Below are 17,912 nucleotides of genomic sequence, written 5' to 3'. Positions count from 1 at the left end.
GCCTGCCTGTATGTAAGTGCACCTATTAGTGCAATGCCACTAGGGGTCAGAAGAGGGCATCAGATCCCTTGTAAATGGAGTTATAGATGGTTGTTAGCCACCATGTGGGTGCTGGGAACTGAACTCAGGTCCTCTACTAGAGCAGCCAGTGCTCTTAAACACTAAACCATTTCTCCAGCTCCTATAGCACTTTTCTTAAATAGAGATAATTATTTAAGATCTAGATCTAGTGTGCCAAACCCATATGTAGCAACTTCTAATATTTTTGTTATGAAACTAGATTTTTTTTTTAGGTTTTTAAGGAAATGATGTATTTCTAATAAGCCTTTCAAACTACCATCTCTAGTTTGGCATATCTTTTGAGTCTGATTTTTAAAATTACTTCATTTTTTCCTGTTATCAACCAGTTTTTATACTTCTGCACTAGCATGCATTCATCTACAGGCATATAACCACATGCATTTCATTGGTATTGATTCACAAATGGTTCCCACCTCTGCATCCAGCCACAAGAACCCAGACTGGAGCGTTTCCTTTGCTGCCACAGCCTGTGATTTTTCCATTCCCTCCTGATATGCGTTTGAGCATTCCCAATATTCTGCCATTCTAACTATGCTAAATCCAAGGACCATTGCTGCATCTGTTTCTAGTTACAGACATTCATACACATGGTATGTTGCTGCTAACTACAGACATTTCCAGTAACTGCCACTGACAGTTACCAAATGCATGGTGTGTGCCCTGAGCTTGACTAAATGCTTCAACTCGTATTTACCATTTTGCTCTTTTTTGTTATAAATCTATGAGATAAACGGTACCTTTATCTCACCACTATTACCACTTTGTGGATGACTGAGCTGAGGCATAGAAGGATTAAGCCTTGTTCAAAAATGTATAGGATTAAGAATTCAAGGCAGTATTTGAACTGCTGAACCCTAGTTCAGAAAGCCACATTCTCACAGAATGTGGTGGTTCACACCTGTTATCCTAGCACTTGGGAGGCTGAGGCAGAGGTATTGCTGAAAGTTCAAGGCCAGCTGAGCTGCATAGTGAGGTCTTGTCTGAGAAAAAATACAAAACCAAGAAAAACAAAAGGAGATGCTGACCCTATATTTTGTCTCCTCGTTTCATGTAAAGTTCCTGAATCTGATTCCACCCCCGCCAGGCTGATGCCTGTTAACAGCATTTCATTGTTTTTGCTCATCCCTGTCCTATAAGATGTTTCAGCGAGTGCTATATGTTTGTGATTTGAAATCAGATATAAGGGTTTCATTCTCAAGGCATTAAAACAATCTTCATCCACTGTCTGAAGTTGTGAATACACACACACACACACACACACACACACACACACACATCCTTAATACTATGCCCAAAAGTTTTAAGTCCCAAAACAAAAGTGAACAAATAATTAAAAGTTAGAATGTACCTCCACTTGAACCATAAGACACCTCTGTCGCCTCAGCTTGACTACGTAACCGTAGACATCCACTTTGCCCTCTGCTTCCAGGCCTTCCAGCATGGCGTCAATTCCAATGTAGGTGCCTGTGCGCCCAACACCAGCACTGAGGAAACAAATGAGAAGTGAGGCGCAGGGCCCCTGAGGTCGCCCTGCTGAGGTAAAGGTGCTTGCCTAAGCCTCATGGTCTATGTTCAATCCTTGGAGCTGACACCATAAAGTTGCCCTCTTACCTACACACACACACAATCAAGGTGGAGAGTAGCTAAGATGGCCGGTGTCAACCTCACAAACACAGACACAGACACATACACACACACATACACACACACACACACAGAGACACATACACGCACACAGAGACACACATATACACAAACACAGACACAGACACATACACACACATATACACACACACAGACACACACATATACACACACATACACACACACACACACAGAGACACGTACCCGCCCACAGAGACACACATATACACAAACACAGACACAGACACATACACACACACACACACACACACACAGAGACACGTACACGCACACAGAGACACACATATACACAAACACAGACACAGACACATACACACACATATACACACACATACACACACACACACACACACACACACACAATAAATGTAAAACAAGAAAAGTGAGCTGCGATCATGCCAAGAAAGAGGAGGAGCAGCATTCACCGGGGACGGAGGCAAGGAGGCAGAAATGTCCATATTCTGTCTCTTGCAATTTTAGTGACAGAGCATAATATCAGTTTATATTCCTATGAATATATGTAATTACAAAGTGCCAGTTTATACTAAAAATTGTTTGAGAAAGGAATGGAGCTTTCTCTTAGCAGATTGTTTCCAAAATAAGAACCGTTAAGAAGAGTGCCCCTAACCGACCAACGCGAAGGCTTTGGACACCCGCAGGCAGACTTGTGGCCTAAGCCTTTACCTGCAGTGCACCACGATGGGTCCACTGAAGAAGTTGCTGAAAGCGTTTACTCTCCTCCGCAGTTTGAGCAGCAGGTGAGGATCTTCGGGGACCCCGTGGTCTGGCCAGCTGGTAAACTGGATATGAGTTACTTCTCTTCCGCTGGCCTTTTCTTTTTTCTAGTCAAGAGATAACGTTTTCATTGAGATGATTTCTTTTCAGAGCAAGGTAGGTGAGATAAGTAAGTAGGGAGAAGGGCCAACGCAAGGGACTCTTCCTGTGAAAGTAACTGTCCCCGACTTCGGCCGGGACATTCTGCTTCTCTGTTTGCCGGTCAGACTGCATTTCCTCTCCAGTTACTACCAACCACAGGAGAGATCCTCAGAACACGCATGCACTACCCAATGCGCAGCGGCTGCCGTGCAGAGCAAGGAAAAGGAAGGATAACTGAAACTTCGAGACATTTCAGGCTGCAAAACTAATAACGAATAAAAATCAAGACACACTGAAAGAGGGATCTGGGATGGAGACTTGGGTGTGGGTTCGAATCCCACCACCCACATGGCAGCTAACAACTGTCCGTAACTCCAGTTCCAGGAGATCTGACAGCCTCTTCTGTCCTCCGCGGGCATTGCACAACACGGGTGCACTCACATGCATGCAGGCAATATACGCATACACATAAAATAAAAATAATAAAGAAAATATTTTTAAAAATACGGAAGAAAGGTCATCTTCACAGCTTTTGGAATTCTGCTTGGCACAACCAGAAAATGGGAGAATTTCTCAAGTGCAGAAAGTCTAAGTACATGGTTAGCATTCTACTCCATAGGTTCACCCGTAGCTGAATCATACTTTGTAGTTTCCCAACAGAAAATAGCTAAATTCATTAATAATACATGCTTCAAACTAATCACAGTGACCAGCTATGTATCAGCCTCTAGATGGTCTCCCCTATCTATGGGATGGTCCTTGCGCCTTAGTCATATAGGTAGGGCTGGTCACACCCGAGAAGAGCTAGGGGACATGCCAACAGAGCCACAGACAGCCTTGGAAAAAATGCAACCAAGTCTGCTTCTCCTGAAAAAAATGTGTCTGTGCTTTACACAAATAAATTTTGATTATTGAGAGCCCTTCAAAAAATAGAATTCAGTGAAAATTTTAACTTTCTAGTTAAGTCTCAGTAAAGATAGTTTAGACCACACTATTAATACACACACACAACACACAAACACACACAAATTACCCATTTAAAGAATTTTATTATATTCATAATAGTCTATCATCACTAATTACTCTCATTTTTGTCACTGTAAAATGAAGGCCTGAATCCAACCCGCTGTCACTTCCTGTTCTAACCCCTCAACCCAAGGCAGCCACTAATCCATTGTCAGCCTTTTTAGGCTTGTTTGCTGGAATTTTCCTTGAAATAAAATTGCATAATAAGAGATGACCTCCATTTCAACTTTTACCAAGGTCACACTGACTTCTTTATTTTCTGAACTAAGTATCTCTACTATATAGCCAGAAATTGGTATTTCTTACTGTGTTCATGAAGTATGCCATTTGTATAAACATTCTTTCCTTGGTGCTAAGAGATGACTGAAAATAATGTCTATTTATTCACTTAATAATTCATCATTGACTCAGAACATCTAGTAAACTCTCTTTTTTATTACTCAAGAATCCAGCTTCATAGATAATTTTGATTTGATGTAGACAAACAAATTGTGTAGACAAACAAATTGATCAGAGATTTAAATTTGATCCTGTCGGCTTCCTATATCATCCTAGCCTAGCTCTTTCTCATAAATATCATTAAAAATAATTTCCCATACATGTTTTATTTTCTCACATCTAATATTCCATAATTGCACTTTTACAAAACCCCATATCAAGTAAAAATTATATAATGAAACCAACTCACATTTGTAATACTCAGTTTTTGGATGATGTAATCTGGACATCTTTTGTGTTCATTGATCTTTACAACAACATCTCTAAAGGCTCGAGTGCCTTCCTCCATGGATGGCCAGTATTCTGCACATTTGTTCTACAGTTAAAAAGAATCATTAGTGATCTCCCCTTAAATCATTAATGTATCCTTTAAACAATTTTCACTTACTCTTAAAACACCAAAAATATTAAAAATGTATCCAACTGTAATTACTGAAATAGTTGCACATACTTCTTGAATCATCTAGACCGCTTCAGCTGAAATGTGCTCTACGTCCCATTAATGTGTCTGGAAAGTTTTCCCTCTACCATTTACTGGAAGGATGACCTTCCCAGCCTTAACCACCCATTACAAGAGGACACTAAAATGTTCAGCAAAAGTGTTTGCTTGCTTGGGGTGACTTTCAGACTTGGGACCCAAAGGCTTTTATTCTCTCAGCATTGAAGTTACCATTTGGATCAATTTTGAGGCTTTTATTTGACTTTTGAACTTCTAACAATGCTGAAGAAAACAAATACCAAATAAAAGTCTCACAATTAATTCAATACATTTGAATGCTAGGCATCTGTATATTTATACACAAATTTTCATTTTCTACATGTGTAAATATATAAGTAAAATGTTACACTGATTAAAATAGAAAATTGGGGCCTGTAGAGATGGTTCAGTGGTCAAGTGACTGCTTTTGCAGAGGACCCAGTTTTGGTCCCCAGTACCCACATAGTGGCTAACAACTGTCTGTAACTCCAGTTCCAAGAGGTCTGATGCCCTCTTCTGACCTCTGCAGGCAGTCCATGGCACATGGTGCACTTACATATATGTGGGCAAGACACATACATATAAAAACATTAATGAAAATGAAATGACTGAGCATTGATTGTACTGCTCACAAACTACGTGTCTGTGGCTCTTCCTGCATTCTCTTTCCACAGTCCCAGCCTCCACTCTGAGTTTCCTAGGTTCTTACCCTGTTTCCTTCTTCACATCGTGTGACCATGACAATCACTGTGGCTTTCTGCTCCCAGATCATCCTCCAGAAGTCATCCACCGTTTCATCCCTGGGGCCTAAGAGTTAAATGCTAGTTAGGAAATACTTTCTTAGAACTGTTACATAAACAATAGTTGAAACATAATACTAGGCTAGGAATGAATTACCTTGTGCAGCAATATATTTCCTGGGTTCTTTGAAGCCCTAGTGAAAAGACACCAAGAGAAAAGTCATTTGTGGAACACTTGTTTATTAACATGCAAAATTATAAGGCAGAAGAAATTGATTTAACTACATCATGATTGTAAATATTTCTGGGTATTTTCAAGTCAGTGCTGGGGTTTAATTAATATGTAATGAGACATTTAACTGTGCTGAGCAGGCTAGTTAGCACTGGTAAACAATATTCATAACCTGCATGTATTTTTGACATATACTCCAAACAACTTAAAATTAGATTTCACCCTAATCTGGGGAAGGTGCATAAATGTAGAAAAGTATCCAGACCTCTTGTTTATACCCCACCTACCCTAACAGTATCTCCTATTACTTACGTCTTTTTACCAGCCATGGAGTTATTTTTCATATTTTTACTCAATTTCTTTCAGTAAATCCCACTGAAATTACACCTGTATTTCCATGTATCAACTGTTTGGAATACACTGTGGATTCCCTGGCATCCTTTTATGTCATTTCAGATACAGAATATAAAAGTGGCCATGACCTGCACTGTCTGTTTTCTCTGCTCCAGTGACAAGGACAAGGAGGGGCACAGAAGTAGAGAGAATATGTTAATTCCTTCCAAAAATCCCTCAAAAACCTTAAGTTTATCTTAGTCAGGGGAAAAATTCCATAGACAGAGATTGCCTTTGCCAGTAAATGAAATTCTGCACACGAGCTACAAGAATTCTCAGTTAATATTAGTAACTTTTCCTGACAGTATTAGTCATGTTCATTTATTCAACAAGCTCCTATTGAGAGGCTACAGTATGTCAAGGACCTCTGTAAAACCTGAAGACCTGTGCTTCCCAGGGTCTCGGCACTTTGCTGGAGAAACACAATTATAACTTGATCCCATAATTATCGTATGTGTTTGAATAGAATACATAGGCTATTTTTTGCTAGACTATCTAAATCCTTGCAAAATCTCTAGCATTGCCAAGACTGCACTCAATTACCTTCTTTTGAAGAACAAAAAATTGGAAAAGAAACTAGTGTATACTAAAATAAAACTCGATCACTACTAATTATAATGGCCTGTGGAGGTCACTTGCCAGAATCAGTTAAAATTGAGATGAAAATTATGACCAAGTACTAAGTTAATTTGTGGACTACCCTTCACATTTGCAAGTACTGGTTGTCCCTGGAAACAAGCTTTGTAGAGACTATGCAAAAAATAATAAGAGTTTGTATTGCAGAAATTGTGAACACATGGCAGGAGATACTTAGTTACTGAAAATTTACAAGATAATGTTAAATAAGAATACAAAAAAATGTTAGGTGTCTAAAAGCTTTGGTGGGTGACAAGGTTTAGAGTGATATCTTCAGAGACAGAACATGTATGTTTCTGATTCTCCTAGCACAATTGGATATACCTCATAGTGTGAGTTGGTGTGAGATTTACTTGAATTGATACAAGTAAAGTGCTAAGAGCTATTATTGATAAATACCAAATGTGCTTAATAAATTATAATGTTATCAAACAGTCACAATCATTTGTGTCAATAATTTGGCTTTATAAAATTATTAGATGTACAAAACAGGAGCTTTATTAAGGACTATGACACAGATGTTGAAGATGCAGTGTTTATGAAAGACACAATTAGAAAATATTATTAAATTATTTTGCACTTTTACATAAATTATGTCCAGTGTACTGAATTGTGTTTCTCTAAAGTTCATGTTCATGTGGAGCCCCAGAAAAATGCCTTTATATGAAAATTGTGTCATTGTGGATCTGAAAACTAAAATGATGTCATAAGTTATGAGGGGGGATCATAAGTGCAGTGGTCAGTGTCTGAATAAGTGGAAGGGACAGAACATGAAGGCACAGGACCAGATGCAAAAAGAAGGAGACCATGAGGTGGACACAGAGCCTGGAGAGTGGAGGCCATCGGCCAGCAAACTCCAAGGACTGTTGGAAACCTCTAGATGCCAGAAAATAGCAAAATCAGATTTTCCTCAGAGACCTCAGAAGGAACATGGTTCAGCTGACACCTTGTTTTGTTATACATGAGCTCAAAAGCTCTGAGAAAATAAATTTGTATTATTTTAAAGATTTTTTTCTTATTCTTTTTTATTTTATTTTATTTTTTGAGGGTTTCTGATAATGCTATATTCTGAACATACAAAGGGTGCAAAACGAATTTTTTTCCAGAATATTTCAAAGGATAGTACCAGTCTACCATTGTCTGTAAAGCACCTTCACATACTGTTACTGTTGGTCATTTTGTCTCTTAATTAGAGTAAGACACTTTGTTATGCCAGACCTTGGAAACTAATGCCTGTTGAAATATATAAATTATTTTTAAAATTTTCTAAAACTTATTTTGTGTATGAGTGTTATGCCTGCATGTATGTAAGTGCACCCATGTTGTGCAGTGCCCTCAGAGGACAGAAGAGAGCATCAGATTCCCTAGACATCTAGAACAGTTGTTAGCTTACATGTGAGTACTAGGATTCGAGCCTGGGTCTTCTGCAAGGACAGCCAGTGTAAACAGCCATCTCTCCAGTAACACAATATGTAAGCTATTATAATGTGAAATTTGACCTTCAACCCCAATACATCTTATGCATTTTAAGTAGGCAAAAGGACAGCAGAAGCACTTCAATTTTAACTGCTCATTCTTTAGGAATATTTTGAGAATTTGCCACATAAACCAACATACACAGTATAGCATACACTTTGTCAAGTATTTGATTATTAAACTAGTTTAAAAAATTTTTTTTTGTATATGAGTGTATTGCCTGCATGTTTATAAGTGCATCCATATTGTGCTACGCCTGTAGAGGTCAGAAAAGAGCATGAGATTCTTTTGGAACTGGAGTTACCGACAGTTGTTAACTGTCATGTGGACACTGAGAATCGAACCTGGTCCTCTGAAAGAGCAGCCAGCACTCCTCACCATTGCTGAGCCATCTCTCCAACACCCTAAGTAGTTTTTGACAGCAAATTCTTACAAAATTTTATGGAGAAAAGCACTTTTTTTTTTTTTTTTGAGGCAGATTCTCCCTGTAGTCCCAGCTGGCCTGGAACTTACTATGGAGACCAGGCTGATCTCAAACTCAGATAGATTCGCCTGCCTGTGACTTCCAAGTGCTGGATTAGAGGTGCGCACTACCACACCTTGCAGAAAAGCAATTTTATATGTTTTAAGTGGAATATAAATTAGAGTAACCACCTTTTAGAATTTTTTTAAAGAATAAATATATATGTTCTTTGGACCTAAAAGTCTTCTTTTAGAAATTTATCCTATAGATATATTGAAAAACATAGTGTAATAACATGAATTAAGGTTGTTCATTACACCGTGCTTACAGTAATAAAAAGTTATAAACTACATATTAATATAAATTAAATAAGAGCTGATTAAATAAACAAGTGTACCATGAATTTCTATAAAAATGGAAATATGTAAAATGCTCTAGGTCTAGAATTATTAAACTATGACTTATGGCGGTTTTGTAAGATTAATTTAATTTGTGTGTGTTGTATGTGTGTGCACCATGTGTGTGCAGGTGCCTGTAGAGTAGAGGGCATCAGATCCCCTAAAACTGAAGTTGCAGGTGGTTGTGAGACACCTGAAGTGGGTGCTGGGAACAGAACTCTGGTCCTTCGCAAGAGCACAAGTGTTCTTTATACTGAGCCATTTCCCCAGGTCTTGCAATGGTTAATCCTGATTGTCAAGTTGAAGGACTTAGAGTCACCTAGGAGACAAATGCTTGGGTACATCCATGAAGGAGTAGTCAGAAAAGTTCCACTGGGTTGGGGAGACTCACCCTGACTGTAGGTGGTACTGTTCCCTTGAGAAGGGTCCTCAACTTAATGAGAAGGTGAGGGGAACCTTAGCATCCATTTCTCTCTGCTACTCGATTGCAGATGCAATGTGATCAGCAACCTTACACTTCTGTAACTGTACCCTCCTTGTCATGATGTGCTGTACCCTCAAACAATGAGCCAAAAGAAACCTTTCCTTTCTTGATTGTTTTTGTCAGGTATTTTGCCAGAGGGTTGAGTCTGGTATATAATTCAGACCTGCTGCAGCAAATTTAGCATGGCCTGACCACATAGCTAGATTAATTGTTGTCTAGGAAAGATTGTCCACTCATGGAAGAGTTGAATAGCTGTGATAAAGATAAGGTTTGAACATACGTACTCTCTGACCCTTACAGGAAGAGTCTACTGATCCCTGTTTTTTATAGTAAGCTCACATATGTCCCAGGTACATAAAGATAGAGTTTACATATTTGCAAATATTTTAGACACCTATATATCCAGTTCATATATTATACATCTATACATGGGCATATATGCATATATGTATGCATATCTATGGTACACATATATGAATATTTAGCAAAGAATACAAGATTCCTCACTGTAGGAATATAATAGAATTTTTTATAAGGGAGATTTGGTAAATGTCAGTCTTTTGTTTTTGTATGGAGAAGCTGTTCAGACAAATAAGTCTCTCCTGACAGGAGAAGATGTTGGGAAATTTGGAAGTTTGATGAGGAGATATTTTCAGCCTGTGTATGTCTTTTTACTGTGCGTAACTATTTAACTCATATTAAACATTACTTACTTTAAGATGATATATGCTAGGAACTAGAGAGATGGCTCAGCAGTTAAAAGCACTGGCTGCTCTTACAGAGGACCCAGGTTCAGTATTCAGCACCATATGGAAGCTGACAAGTGTCTGTAACTCCATTTCCAGGGAATCTGACTTTCTCTTTTGGTCTCTGTGGGTGCTTACATAGATGCAGGCAAAACATATATTTGTATATAAAATTTAAAATATCTAATTACATATGCTAAATTTTAAAATACTTTCAAAATTTTACCATGTGCAGATATTTTTCACTTGCATAATTACAACGGAGAGGTGATCAGTGTCACATCACTGCCACAGTCTGGTGTATTTAAGGGAAGCACAAAGGTTTTGGGTCAGGTAGGCCTTAGGTGAATTCCAGTCCAGCCATTCACTAAGTATGTGAACATGAACCTGATACCTGATTAGCCTGATTCTCCCACTCACAATGAATTCAGTGAGCATAATGTACATAGTTGGGGCAAATACAGATTTTATTAGAAATGCTTGAAGACATCACGCAGCACATAGTGGGACTGATTTTAATTTCCACAAAGAAAGTCCTATGCTACTTCCAGCACGAGCAAGCAAATAATAGATGATGATTTTTATAAACATGAGTGGCCTTGTTGTTTATAACAGTAATCTCATAGGTTTCATTTCAAAATATTTGTAATAACTTCTCTAAAATTTTGCCAAAACACAAAACTGAGTGGAATGCCTAGCTACAAGAATAATGCAAATTGTCAATTATCCAATGATGAGGCTGTAAGGTAATCTGCCTGTTTTACTCACATCAATGTAGCTGGCATTGATGTAGGTGGATGCTGCATCTCCATTTATTTCAGAGAGTTCAACCCGGTTATAGTCATCTGTTCAAAGAGAAGAAGGTTCGAACACTGAAATACTGAGAATCATGTAGCTTAAATATCTAGAAAGTCAGCTTGCAGCAAGAACTCACAGGGGAGGATGTCAACATAACGATTTTTATTCTGGTTAAAGGGCTTCCGTGCATCTTTGATAGAAAACTTGCTGAATACCCGTGGAATGCTCTGAAAGACACAAAGACTCTTTGAGTCAAAGATTTCAGAAAATAAGTTTTTTTTCCTTTACCAGTTACCACTGGAGGTAAATGAGATATCTTATAGATACATCCTTTATACTGACAAACATGCTACATGAGGTATCTGAAATTAATATTATTAAGAATAGTGCAAAAATCAATATATTTCCTTTAAAAATTGGTGATAGATTATTTTCAGAACAAATTTAATGGAAAACCAAAAATATAGAACTAGTTGTGACATTCAAAACTTCACACGAATGAGAGATTATTAGATAATCATCTACAATTAGTCAAATATGCTTGTGACAGAGCTTCATAATCAGACACAATACAGCAAAGCATTATGTTACAGTAGTTACCAACTTCATATTGTGTATTACCTTGTCAACCTCTGTGAGCCTGCCACCTATATATTATAATACCTGTCTGTATTACATTGCAGTGTTCTGTGGATAGACTCTTGATTATGCAAATATATTTAACATCGAATCATTTTGATGACCATGTGGAATTTCTTAGCCTATATCAAGGACAACACATACCTGAAATTCAGCCAGAAAAAGCCGTCCCTCATCAGCAATTTTTCTTTTATATGTTTCCAACAGAGTATCTGCATGAATTGGCTCTACATCCATCAGTTGCTTTTCATCATCTGTAAACATTTTAAAAATCTAAGACTAATGTTGTGTCTATCTGTCAAATACATATGTTTTAATACAGTTCAGAAGTTCAGATCTTGGCTTAATTCTTAGTTTCTTTCTTTCTGCCTGCCTGGGAAATCTCATTCACATATAAACATCCACATATAAATCAATGACTTCTAAATCTTGTACCCCCATCTTCCTCTGGGCTTTGTACTGTCCCCTCTACTAAACTGTGCTTCCCTTTTTTCTATGTCTCGATAAAAGAGCCCAGGCCCAAACTATTCTAGTTAGGACATTCATGCTTTTTTCCCCTGATGATATGCATTTTAAAATAATTAATGGATTTCTATATATTGAGTTATTTTTAATTTTATTCTCTCTCTTTCTGTGTCTGTTTTCCCTGTATCTATGTATTTATGCTGCTGAAAATTAAAACCTAGGGCCTCATATGCGCTAAGCTGTCTACCCATGAGCACTATCGTCAGCTTCGTCTTTAACTGTTTGTGAAACACTGTAACTGTAAAAATGAAAAAAGAGAAAATGATTAACACCCATTGGCCCACTAGTCAGCTTAATTTGATCATCTGTTTACACTACACTGTGGAAAAATCTTACTCATCTGTTATGCCTCCAGAATATAAAACTTTCTCTAGAGTGAACACAACAAAAAGAAACATACTAGAATATAGACGCATACTTCCCTGGCTTTCTATTAAACAGTGTCCTTTTATGAAAATCTATCATTGATAGCTACATTTGTGTGTGGAACTTGACAAGCCATCATTATATAAAGGGTGAGGAGCTCTGTGCTGTCACATATTTCTCCCACTCCTCCGTGTCCTGTTGCAGGTTCTTCTTTCAGGCCCGATATTAACTGTCCCCACAGTCAGTGAAAATGGAAGTTGTCCTTGAGGGTAGCTTATTCATCTTACTATCCCTGAAACTTTCTTCCAAACACAGTTACCCTACCACACTGGCCAGGTGCAGTAGCTCTGTGGGTTGCTGAAGATCTCTAGAGCACATCTGCTTTGAGCTCAGGGCACCCTTTGGGGTGGGTAAGTTCTAATACATTCCAAGTTGCAATTAGTATTCATCACAAGAGAAAATATTTGGTACGCTCCGATCCACCTGGACTCCTTGAAATGTTTTCTACTCTCTGCTGAGGTGCTATTAGTCCTCTGCTCTTCATTCTCCCCTCAGACTAGCAGAAATAATGCTGTGGACCTGCCATCTTGTTAATTCATTTATTCACTGACACACACCAAAGTCATACACTCACCCAAGCACTAGGGACAGAGCACTGAAATAGAGAGAAACCTTCCTGCCTTCCCCAAAGTCTACAGTCCATTTAAGGGAGAAGAATCAACAAAAAATAAGAAAATGTAACAGTGTCAGGTCGGAGTACATTCTGCAAAAGGAAATAAAATGAGCTAAGCACCAAAGCACCAGCCATGAAGTATCTGCACACCAGCTTGGTGTCTGCAGCTGTCATGAGGAACCCTCAAACATGAGTTAACATAAGGCAGGGGAGACACGTTTTAAGAGAAAACAAGTTACATTTATTATAGTTTAAATATCTCTTATGGCATTTTTATTGGAATATACTTATAACATTTTAAGAACTAGCATTAAAATGGAAGAAGGAATTTCTTTTCTTTCTCTAAGTCAATGTTTGTAATTTTCATAGCTTTACCTCTAGTGGTAACGGTCCATTCCCCCTCCCCCCAAGGCCTGAAGAAGTTCACCACCTCCTCACCTCTATGGCCCATGGGACACCATCTGCTGTTCTGCCCCTCCTTCATCAGTATTAGTTGGTTTGGCACCTTCCTGTAACCCTAGCCAATCAGATTGCTGCCCTCTCCACAGGCAGTTTCCTGTCTTCTCTAACTTTATAGACCTACACACACTGAACAGTTTGATATTTACCAAATTGCTGTCTTATCCATCAATATGTTTCCTCTACTAGATTCTAAATCCTTAAAGGAAAGAGCTTGCAATCTGTCATGCAGCTCTCGAGTGTCATGAACAGTGTCTTTCATGCCCTGGGAGCCTTATGGATAACTGCTTCTTGAATAAATGAATTTGTTTCATCATTGTATTGTCAGTGGAGGAAGTCCAGATTAAACTGAACATGCCCAATGCTTATTTCAAAACAAATGAACTCAAATTCAAGGGAGCAATGTTCATACTTACCCCTTACAACAAGTTCCTGTTGTTCATCTGAATTGCTGTGAGAAATAAGAAACACACGTTTCTATGTTCTTAAGAAACATTGGAATTGATTGACATTCAACTTAACTAAGCCAACTTTATTTACTGAATGTACTGAAGAGGAAGGAACTAGGAGCGAGGAGAGAAGCTGGGGAAACAGAGGCAAGCTTGGAGGTGGGAAGGACAGAAGGACTGCAAAGAGGAGAGGTGAGAGGAACTTGGAGAGGAACACAGGAAAGTGAGGGAGGGAAAAAAGCAACAACCGGCAGTAGCCTGTGAAATCCTGATGCGTGAGAAAATAACATTAATTTAATCCTCCTGTTTTTCATAAAGTATTTCTCTTTGAAGGCAAAGAAGTAAACACATTTCCCACGTATTCCCTTCCTTTTGCTTTTGCTAGTCACGGATTTCAGTCACTCACTGAGTATTAAAAGAATAGCTATACAGACTTTTCACTGGTTGTTTGCAAAGCCACCCATTACATCAGTAGAGAATATAAATACTCAAACCCATAACAAAATGTTGATTCCTTGACCCCAGATTCAGCCCTGAACTGGAATTTGGGCTGTGTCCTCTAGTTTAGGGATTTATATAACCCTGCTCTGCCCCTGCTGACTGGACCCCAGCTTGATTCATTTTTAATACCATTATTACTTTCTAATTAATAATTAATCATCTCTTACCTGGATCGATTCTTATGCAGATCATAGATTTTATAAAGCACAACAAGCAGAGCTATTGATGTCACAATAATCAGAAATACCAGGAATATAATCAGTGCTTTAGAATTATCTAGAAATGAAAATTAACATGAGAGTTGAATCACATTTCGTGTAACTAACATTTCTAATATTTTTAATTTATTGTGAAATTTTCAAATGCTAAAAATTTGAGAATAAGAACAAATATAGTAAATTCTTGATTTTTGTAAATGTGGCTATGTTTTTTAAAATCCCCCAAACATTTATATTTAAAGAGAATAATTAGACTGTCATCAATACTTCACTTTATTTCCATTACATAATATACTTTCATGGAAAGCTGTAATTTAGATTTAGCTCCCTTCTGGAAACTCATTCTAAATGGATTTATGAGGTAATATGGTTGTTGTAATTCTCAGAGAAAAACTCACAGATTTTACCATTGAACACAGAAATGAGTGGCCTCCAAGGTGAGTCATAAAAGCTTCTGCCTCAAAAATAGATTTCTACATGCTCACTGAGGGATAAAATCAGTCAAGAGAAAAAAAAATTTTCAGTAAAGATTAACACTTTCCCTAGCTTAAATTTTCACCAAGAATTAATGTGAAATCGCTCTCTCAGCGAAAGGGCAGGAAGAGGAGTCGTGGGAATACCTCCATCCTAAGCCATGTGCGGTGCTTCTCATGCATGTAAGAAAAACAGCAGAACCTTCCACGACATAAATAGGCTGAAGGAATTCATGACCACAAAATCATCCCTTGAGAGAGCTCTGGAGGCAATACAAAGAGCTGAAGAAAGGAATGACTATACCCAAGGGATTGAGGAAAGAAATTCAATGAAGGTATAACTGTGGAAAAGTTCAGCTACTTCATGAATGTAGAAAGAAATAAAAATGACAGGATTCAATACTCATCTTTCATTACTAACTTTAAATATCAATGGACTGAACTCACCAGTCAAAAGACACAGACTAGGTGAATGGGTTAAGAAATAAAACCCATCTTTTTGTCTGCAAGAAACCCACCTCACTTTCCAGAAAGACAATATCTTAAAGTGAAAGGATGGAAAAAAAATATACCAAGCAAATGGTACTAAGAAAAAAGCAGGTGTAGCAATTCTAATATCTGACAAAACAGACTTTAAACTAAAACTAATCAGAAGAGATAAAGAGGGCCACTTTATTCTGATCAAAGGAACAATAAATAAAGAAGAGTTTACAATCATTAACATATATTCACCAAACTCTGGTGCACCCAACTTCATGAAAACATTACTACAGGACTTTAAGACCCAGATTAATCCCAACTCATTAATAGTAGGGGACTTCAATACCCCACTATCTCCATTAGATAGTTCAACAGGGCAGAGACTTAACAGGGAGACATCTGAATTAAACAATACCATATATCAAATGGACTTAAGAGACATCTACCGAGTATTCCACCCAAGCACCAAAGGACATACTTTCTACACAGCAGCCCATGGAATCTTCTCCAAAATCGACCATATACAGGGGCACAAAGCAAACCTCAACAAATACAAAAAGACTGAGATAATTCCATGCATTCTATCAGACCACAATGCAATAAAGCTTACAATCAACACTGGAAGAAGCCCTAATCACCACATAAACACATGGAGATTAAACAACACACTACTGAATGATGAATGGGTCAAAAGAGAAATTAAGAAAGAAACAAAAGTGTTCCTGGAACTAAATGAAAATGACAACACAACACAACAAAACCTCTGGGACACGCTGAAAGCAGTCCTTAGAGAGAATTTTATAGCTCTAAGTGCCTACATCAAAAAATCAGAAAGAACACAAATAAATGACTTAACATTGCAACTCAAGACACTTGAAAAGCAACAGCAAGCAAAACCCAAACCCAGCAGACAAGAAGAAATAACAAAAACAAGAGCAGAAATTAAATAAATTGAAACAAACAAACAAACAAAAAAATACAAAGAATCAACAACTACAAGAGCTGGTTCTTTGAAAAGATAAACAAGATTGAAAGACCACTACCCCAGTTAACCAAAAGAAAGAAAGAGCACCTGCAAATCAACAAAATCAGAAATGAAAGGGAAAACATCACAACAGACACCAGAATGATACAGAACATTATAAGGGAATACTTTAAAAATCTATATGCTACTAAATTTGAAAACCTAAAAGAAATGGATGCATATCTAAAGTCATGGGAACCACCAAAACTAAACCAAGAAGAGATTAACAGCTTAAACGGACCCATATCACAAAAAGAAATTGAAACAGTAATACAAAACCTCCCGATTAAAAAAAACAAACAAACCAGGACCAGATGGATTTAGAGCAGAATTCTATCAGACATTTAAAGAAGATCAACATCCAATACTGCTTAATTTATGCAAAAAGATAGAAATGGAGGGAGAACTTCCAAACTCCTCCTATGAAGCCAGTATCACTCTAATACCAAAGCCAGGTAAAGATATAATCAAAAAAGAAAGCTATAGACCTATATCCTTAATGAACATAGATGCAAAAATTCTCAACAAGATACTTGCAAACCACATACAGACACACATCAAAAGGATCCTCCACCATGATCAAGTCAGCTTTATCCCTGAGATGCAAGGATGGTTCAATATACATAAGTCAATAAATATCGTAAATCATATAAATGGGCTCAAAGACAAGAACCACACGGTCATCTCAATAGATGCAGAGAAGGCCTTTGACAAAATTCAACGGGCATTTATGCTCAAAGTCCTAGAGAGAATTGGACTGGAAGGAACATACCTCAACATAATCAAAGCCATATATAACAGAGCCACAGCCAACATCATTCTAAATGGAGAAAAACTGGAAGCATTCCTATTGAAATCAGGAACCAGACAAGGCTGTCCACTATCTCCACTTCTCTTTAACATAGTGTCTGAAACTCTTGCATAAGCAATAAGACAAGAGCAGGAAATTAAAGGAGTAATAATTGGAAGAGATCAAATTATCCCTTTTTGAAGATGGTATGATATTGTATCTAAGAGATGCCAAAAATACCATGAGACAACTCCTAGAAATTATTAACAAGTTCAGTAAAGTGGCAGGTTACAAAATTAACCTACAAATGTCTACAGCCTTTCTC

General features: G+C 37.7%; 1 protein-coding gene across 1 annotated transcript in view; it reads right to left on the bottom strand.

The window, feature by feature from the left end:
* The window catches only part of Ptprc (protein tyrosine phosphatase receptor type C), a 131,842-nt gene that overhangs the window by 15,011 nt on the left and 98,919 nt on the right, over nt 1-17,912 (bottom strand). The window contains exons 13-22 of the mRNA XM_008830396.3: nt 14,770-14,878; nt 14,069-14,103; nt 11,774-11,883; nt 11,127-11,217; nt 10,961-11,037; nt 5,522-5,558; nt 5,334-5,431; nt 4,337-4,462; nt 2,431-2,588; nt 1,430-1,565 (exon numbers count right to left, since the gene is read on the bottom strand). Of these exons, the coding sequence (XP_008828618.1) occupies nt 1,430-1,565; nt 2,431-2,588; nt 4,337-4,462; nt 5,334-5,431; nt 5,522-5,558; nt 10,961-11,037; nt 11,127-11,217; nt 11,774-11,883; nt 14,069-14,103; nt 14,770-14,878 (977 nt within the window). The remainder of the gene's footprint in view (nt 1-1,429; nt 1,566-2,430; nt 2,589-4,336; nt 4,463-5,333; nt 5,432-5,521; nt 5,559-10,960; nt 11,038-11,126; nt 11,218-11,773; nt 11,884-14,068; nt 14,104-14,769; nt 14,879-17,912) is intronic.

This window comes from Nannospalax galili, unplaced genomic scaffold, assembly GCF_000622305.1.
Source record: "Nannospalax galili isolate Female #2095 unplaced genomic scaffold, S.galili_v1.0 scaffold113, whole genome shotgun sequence".
Lineage (NCBI taxonomy): Eukaryota > Metazoa > Chordata > Mammalia > Rodentia > Spalacidae > Nannospalax > Nannospalax galili.
This window is presented reverse-complemented; position numbering and strand designations above follow the sequence as displayed.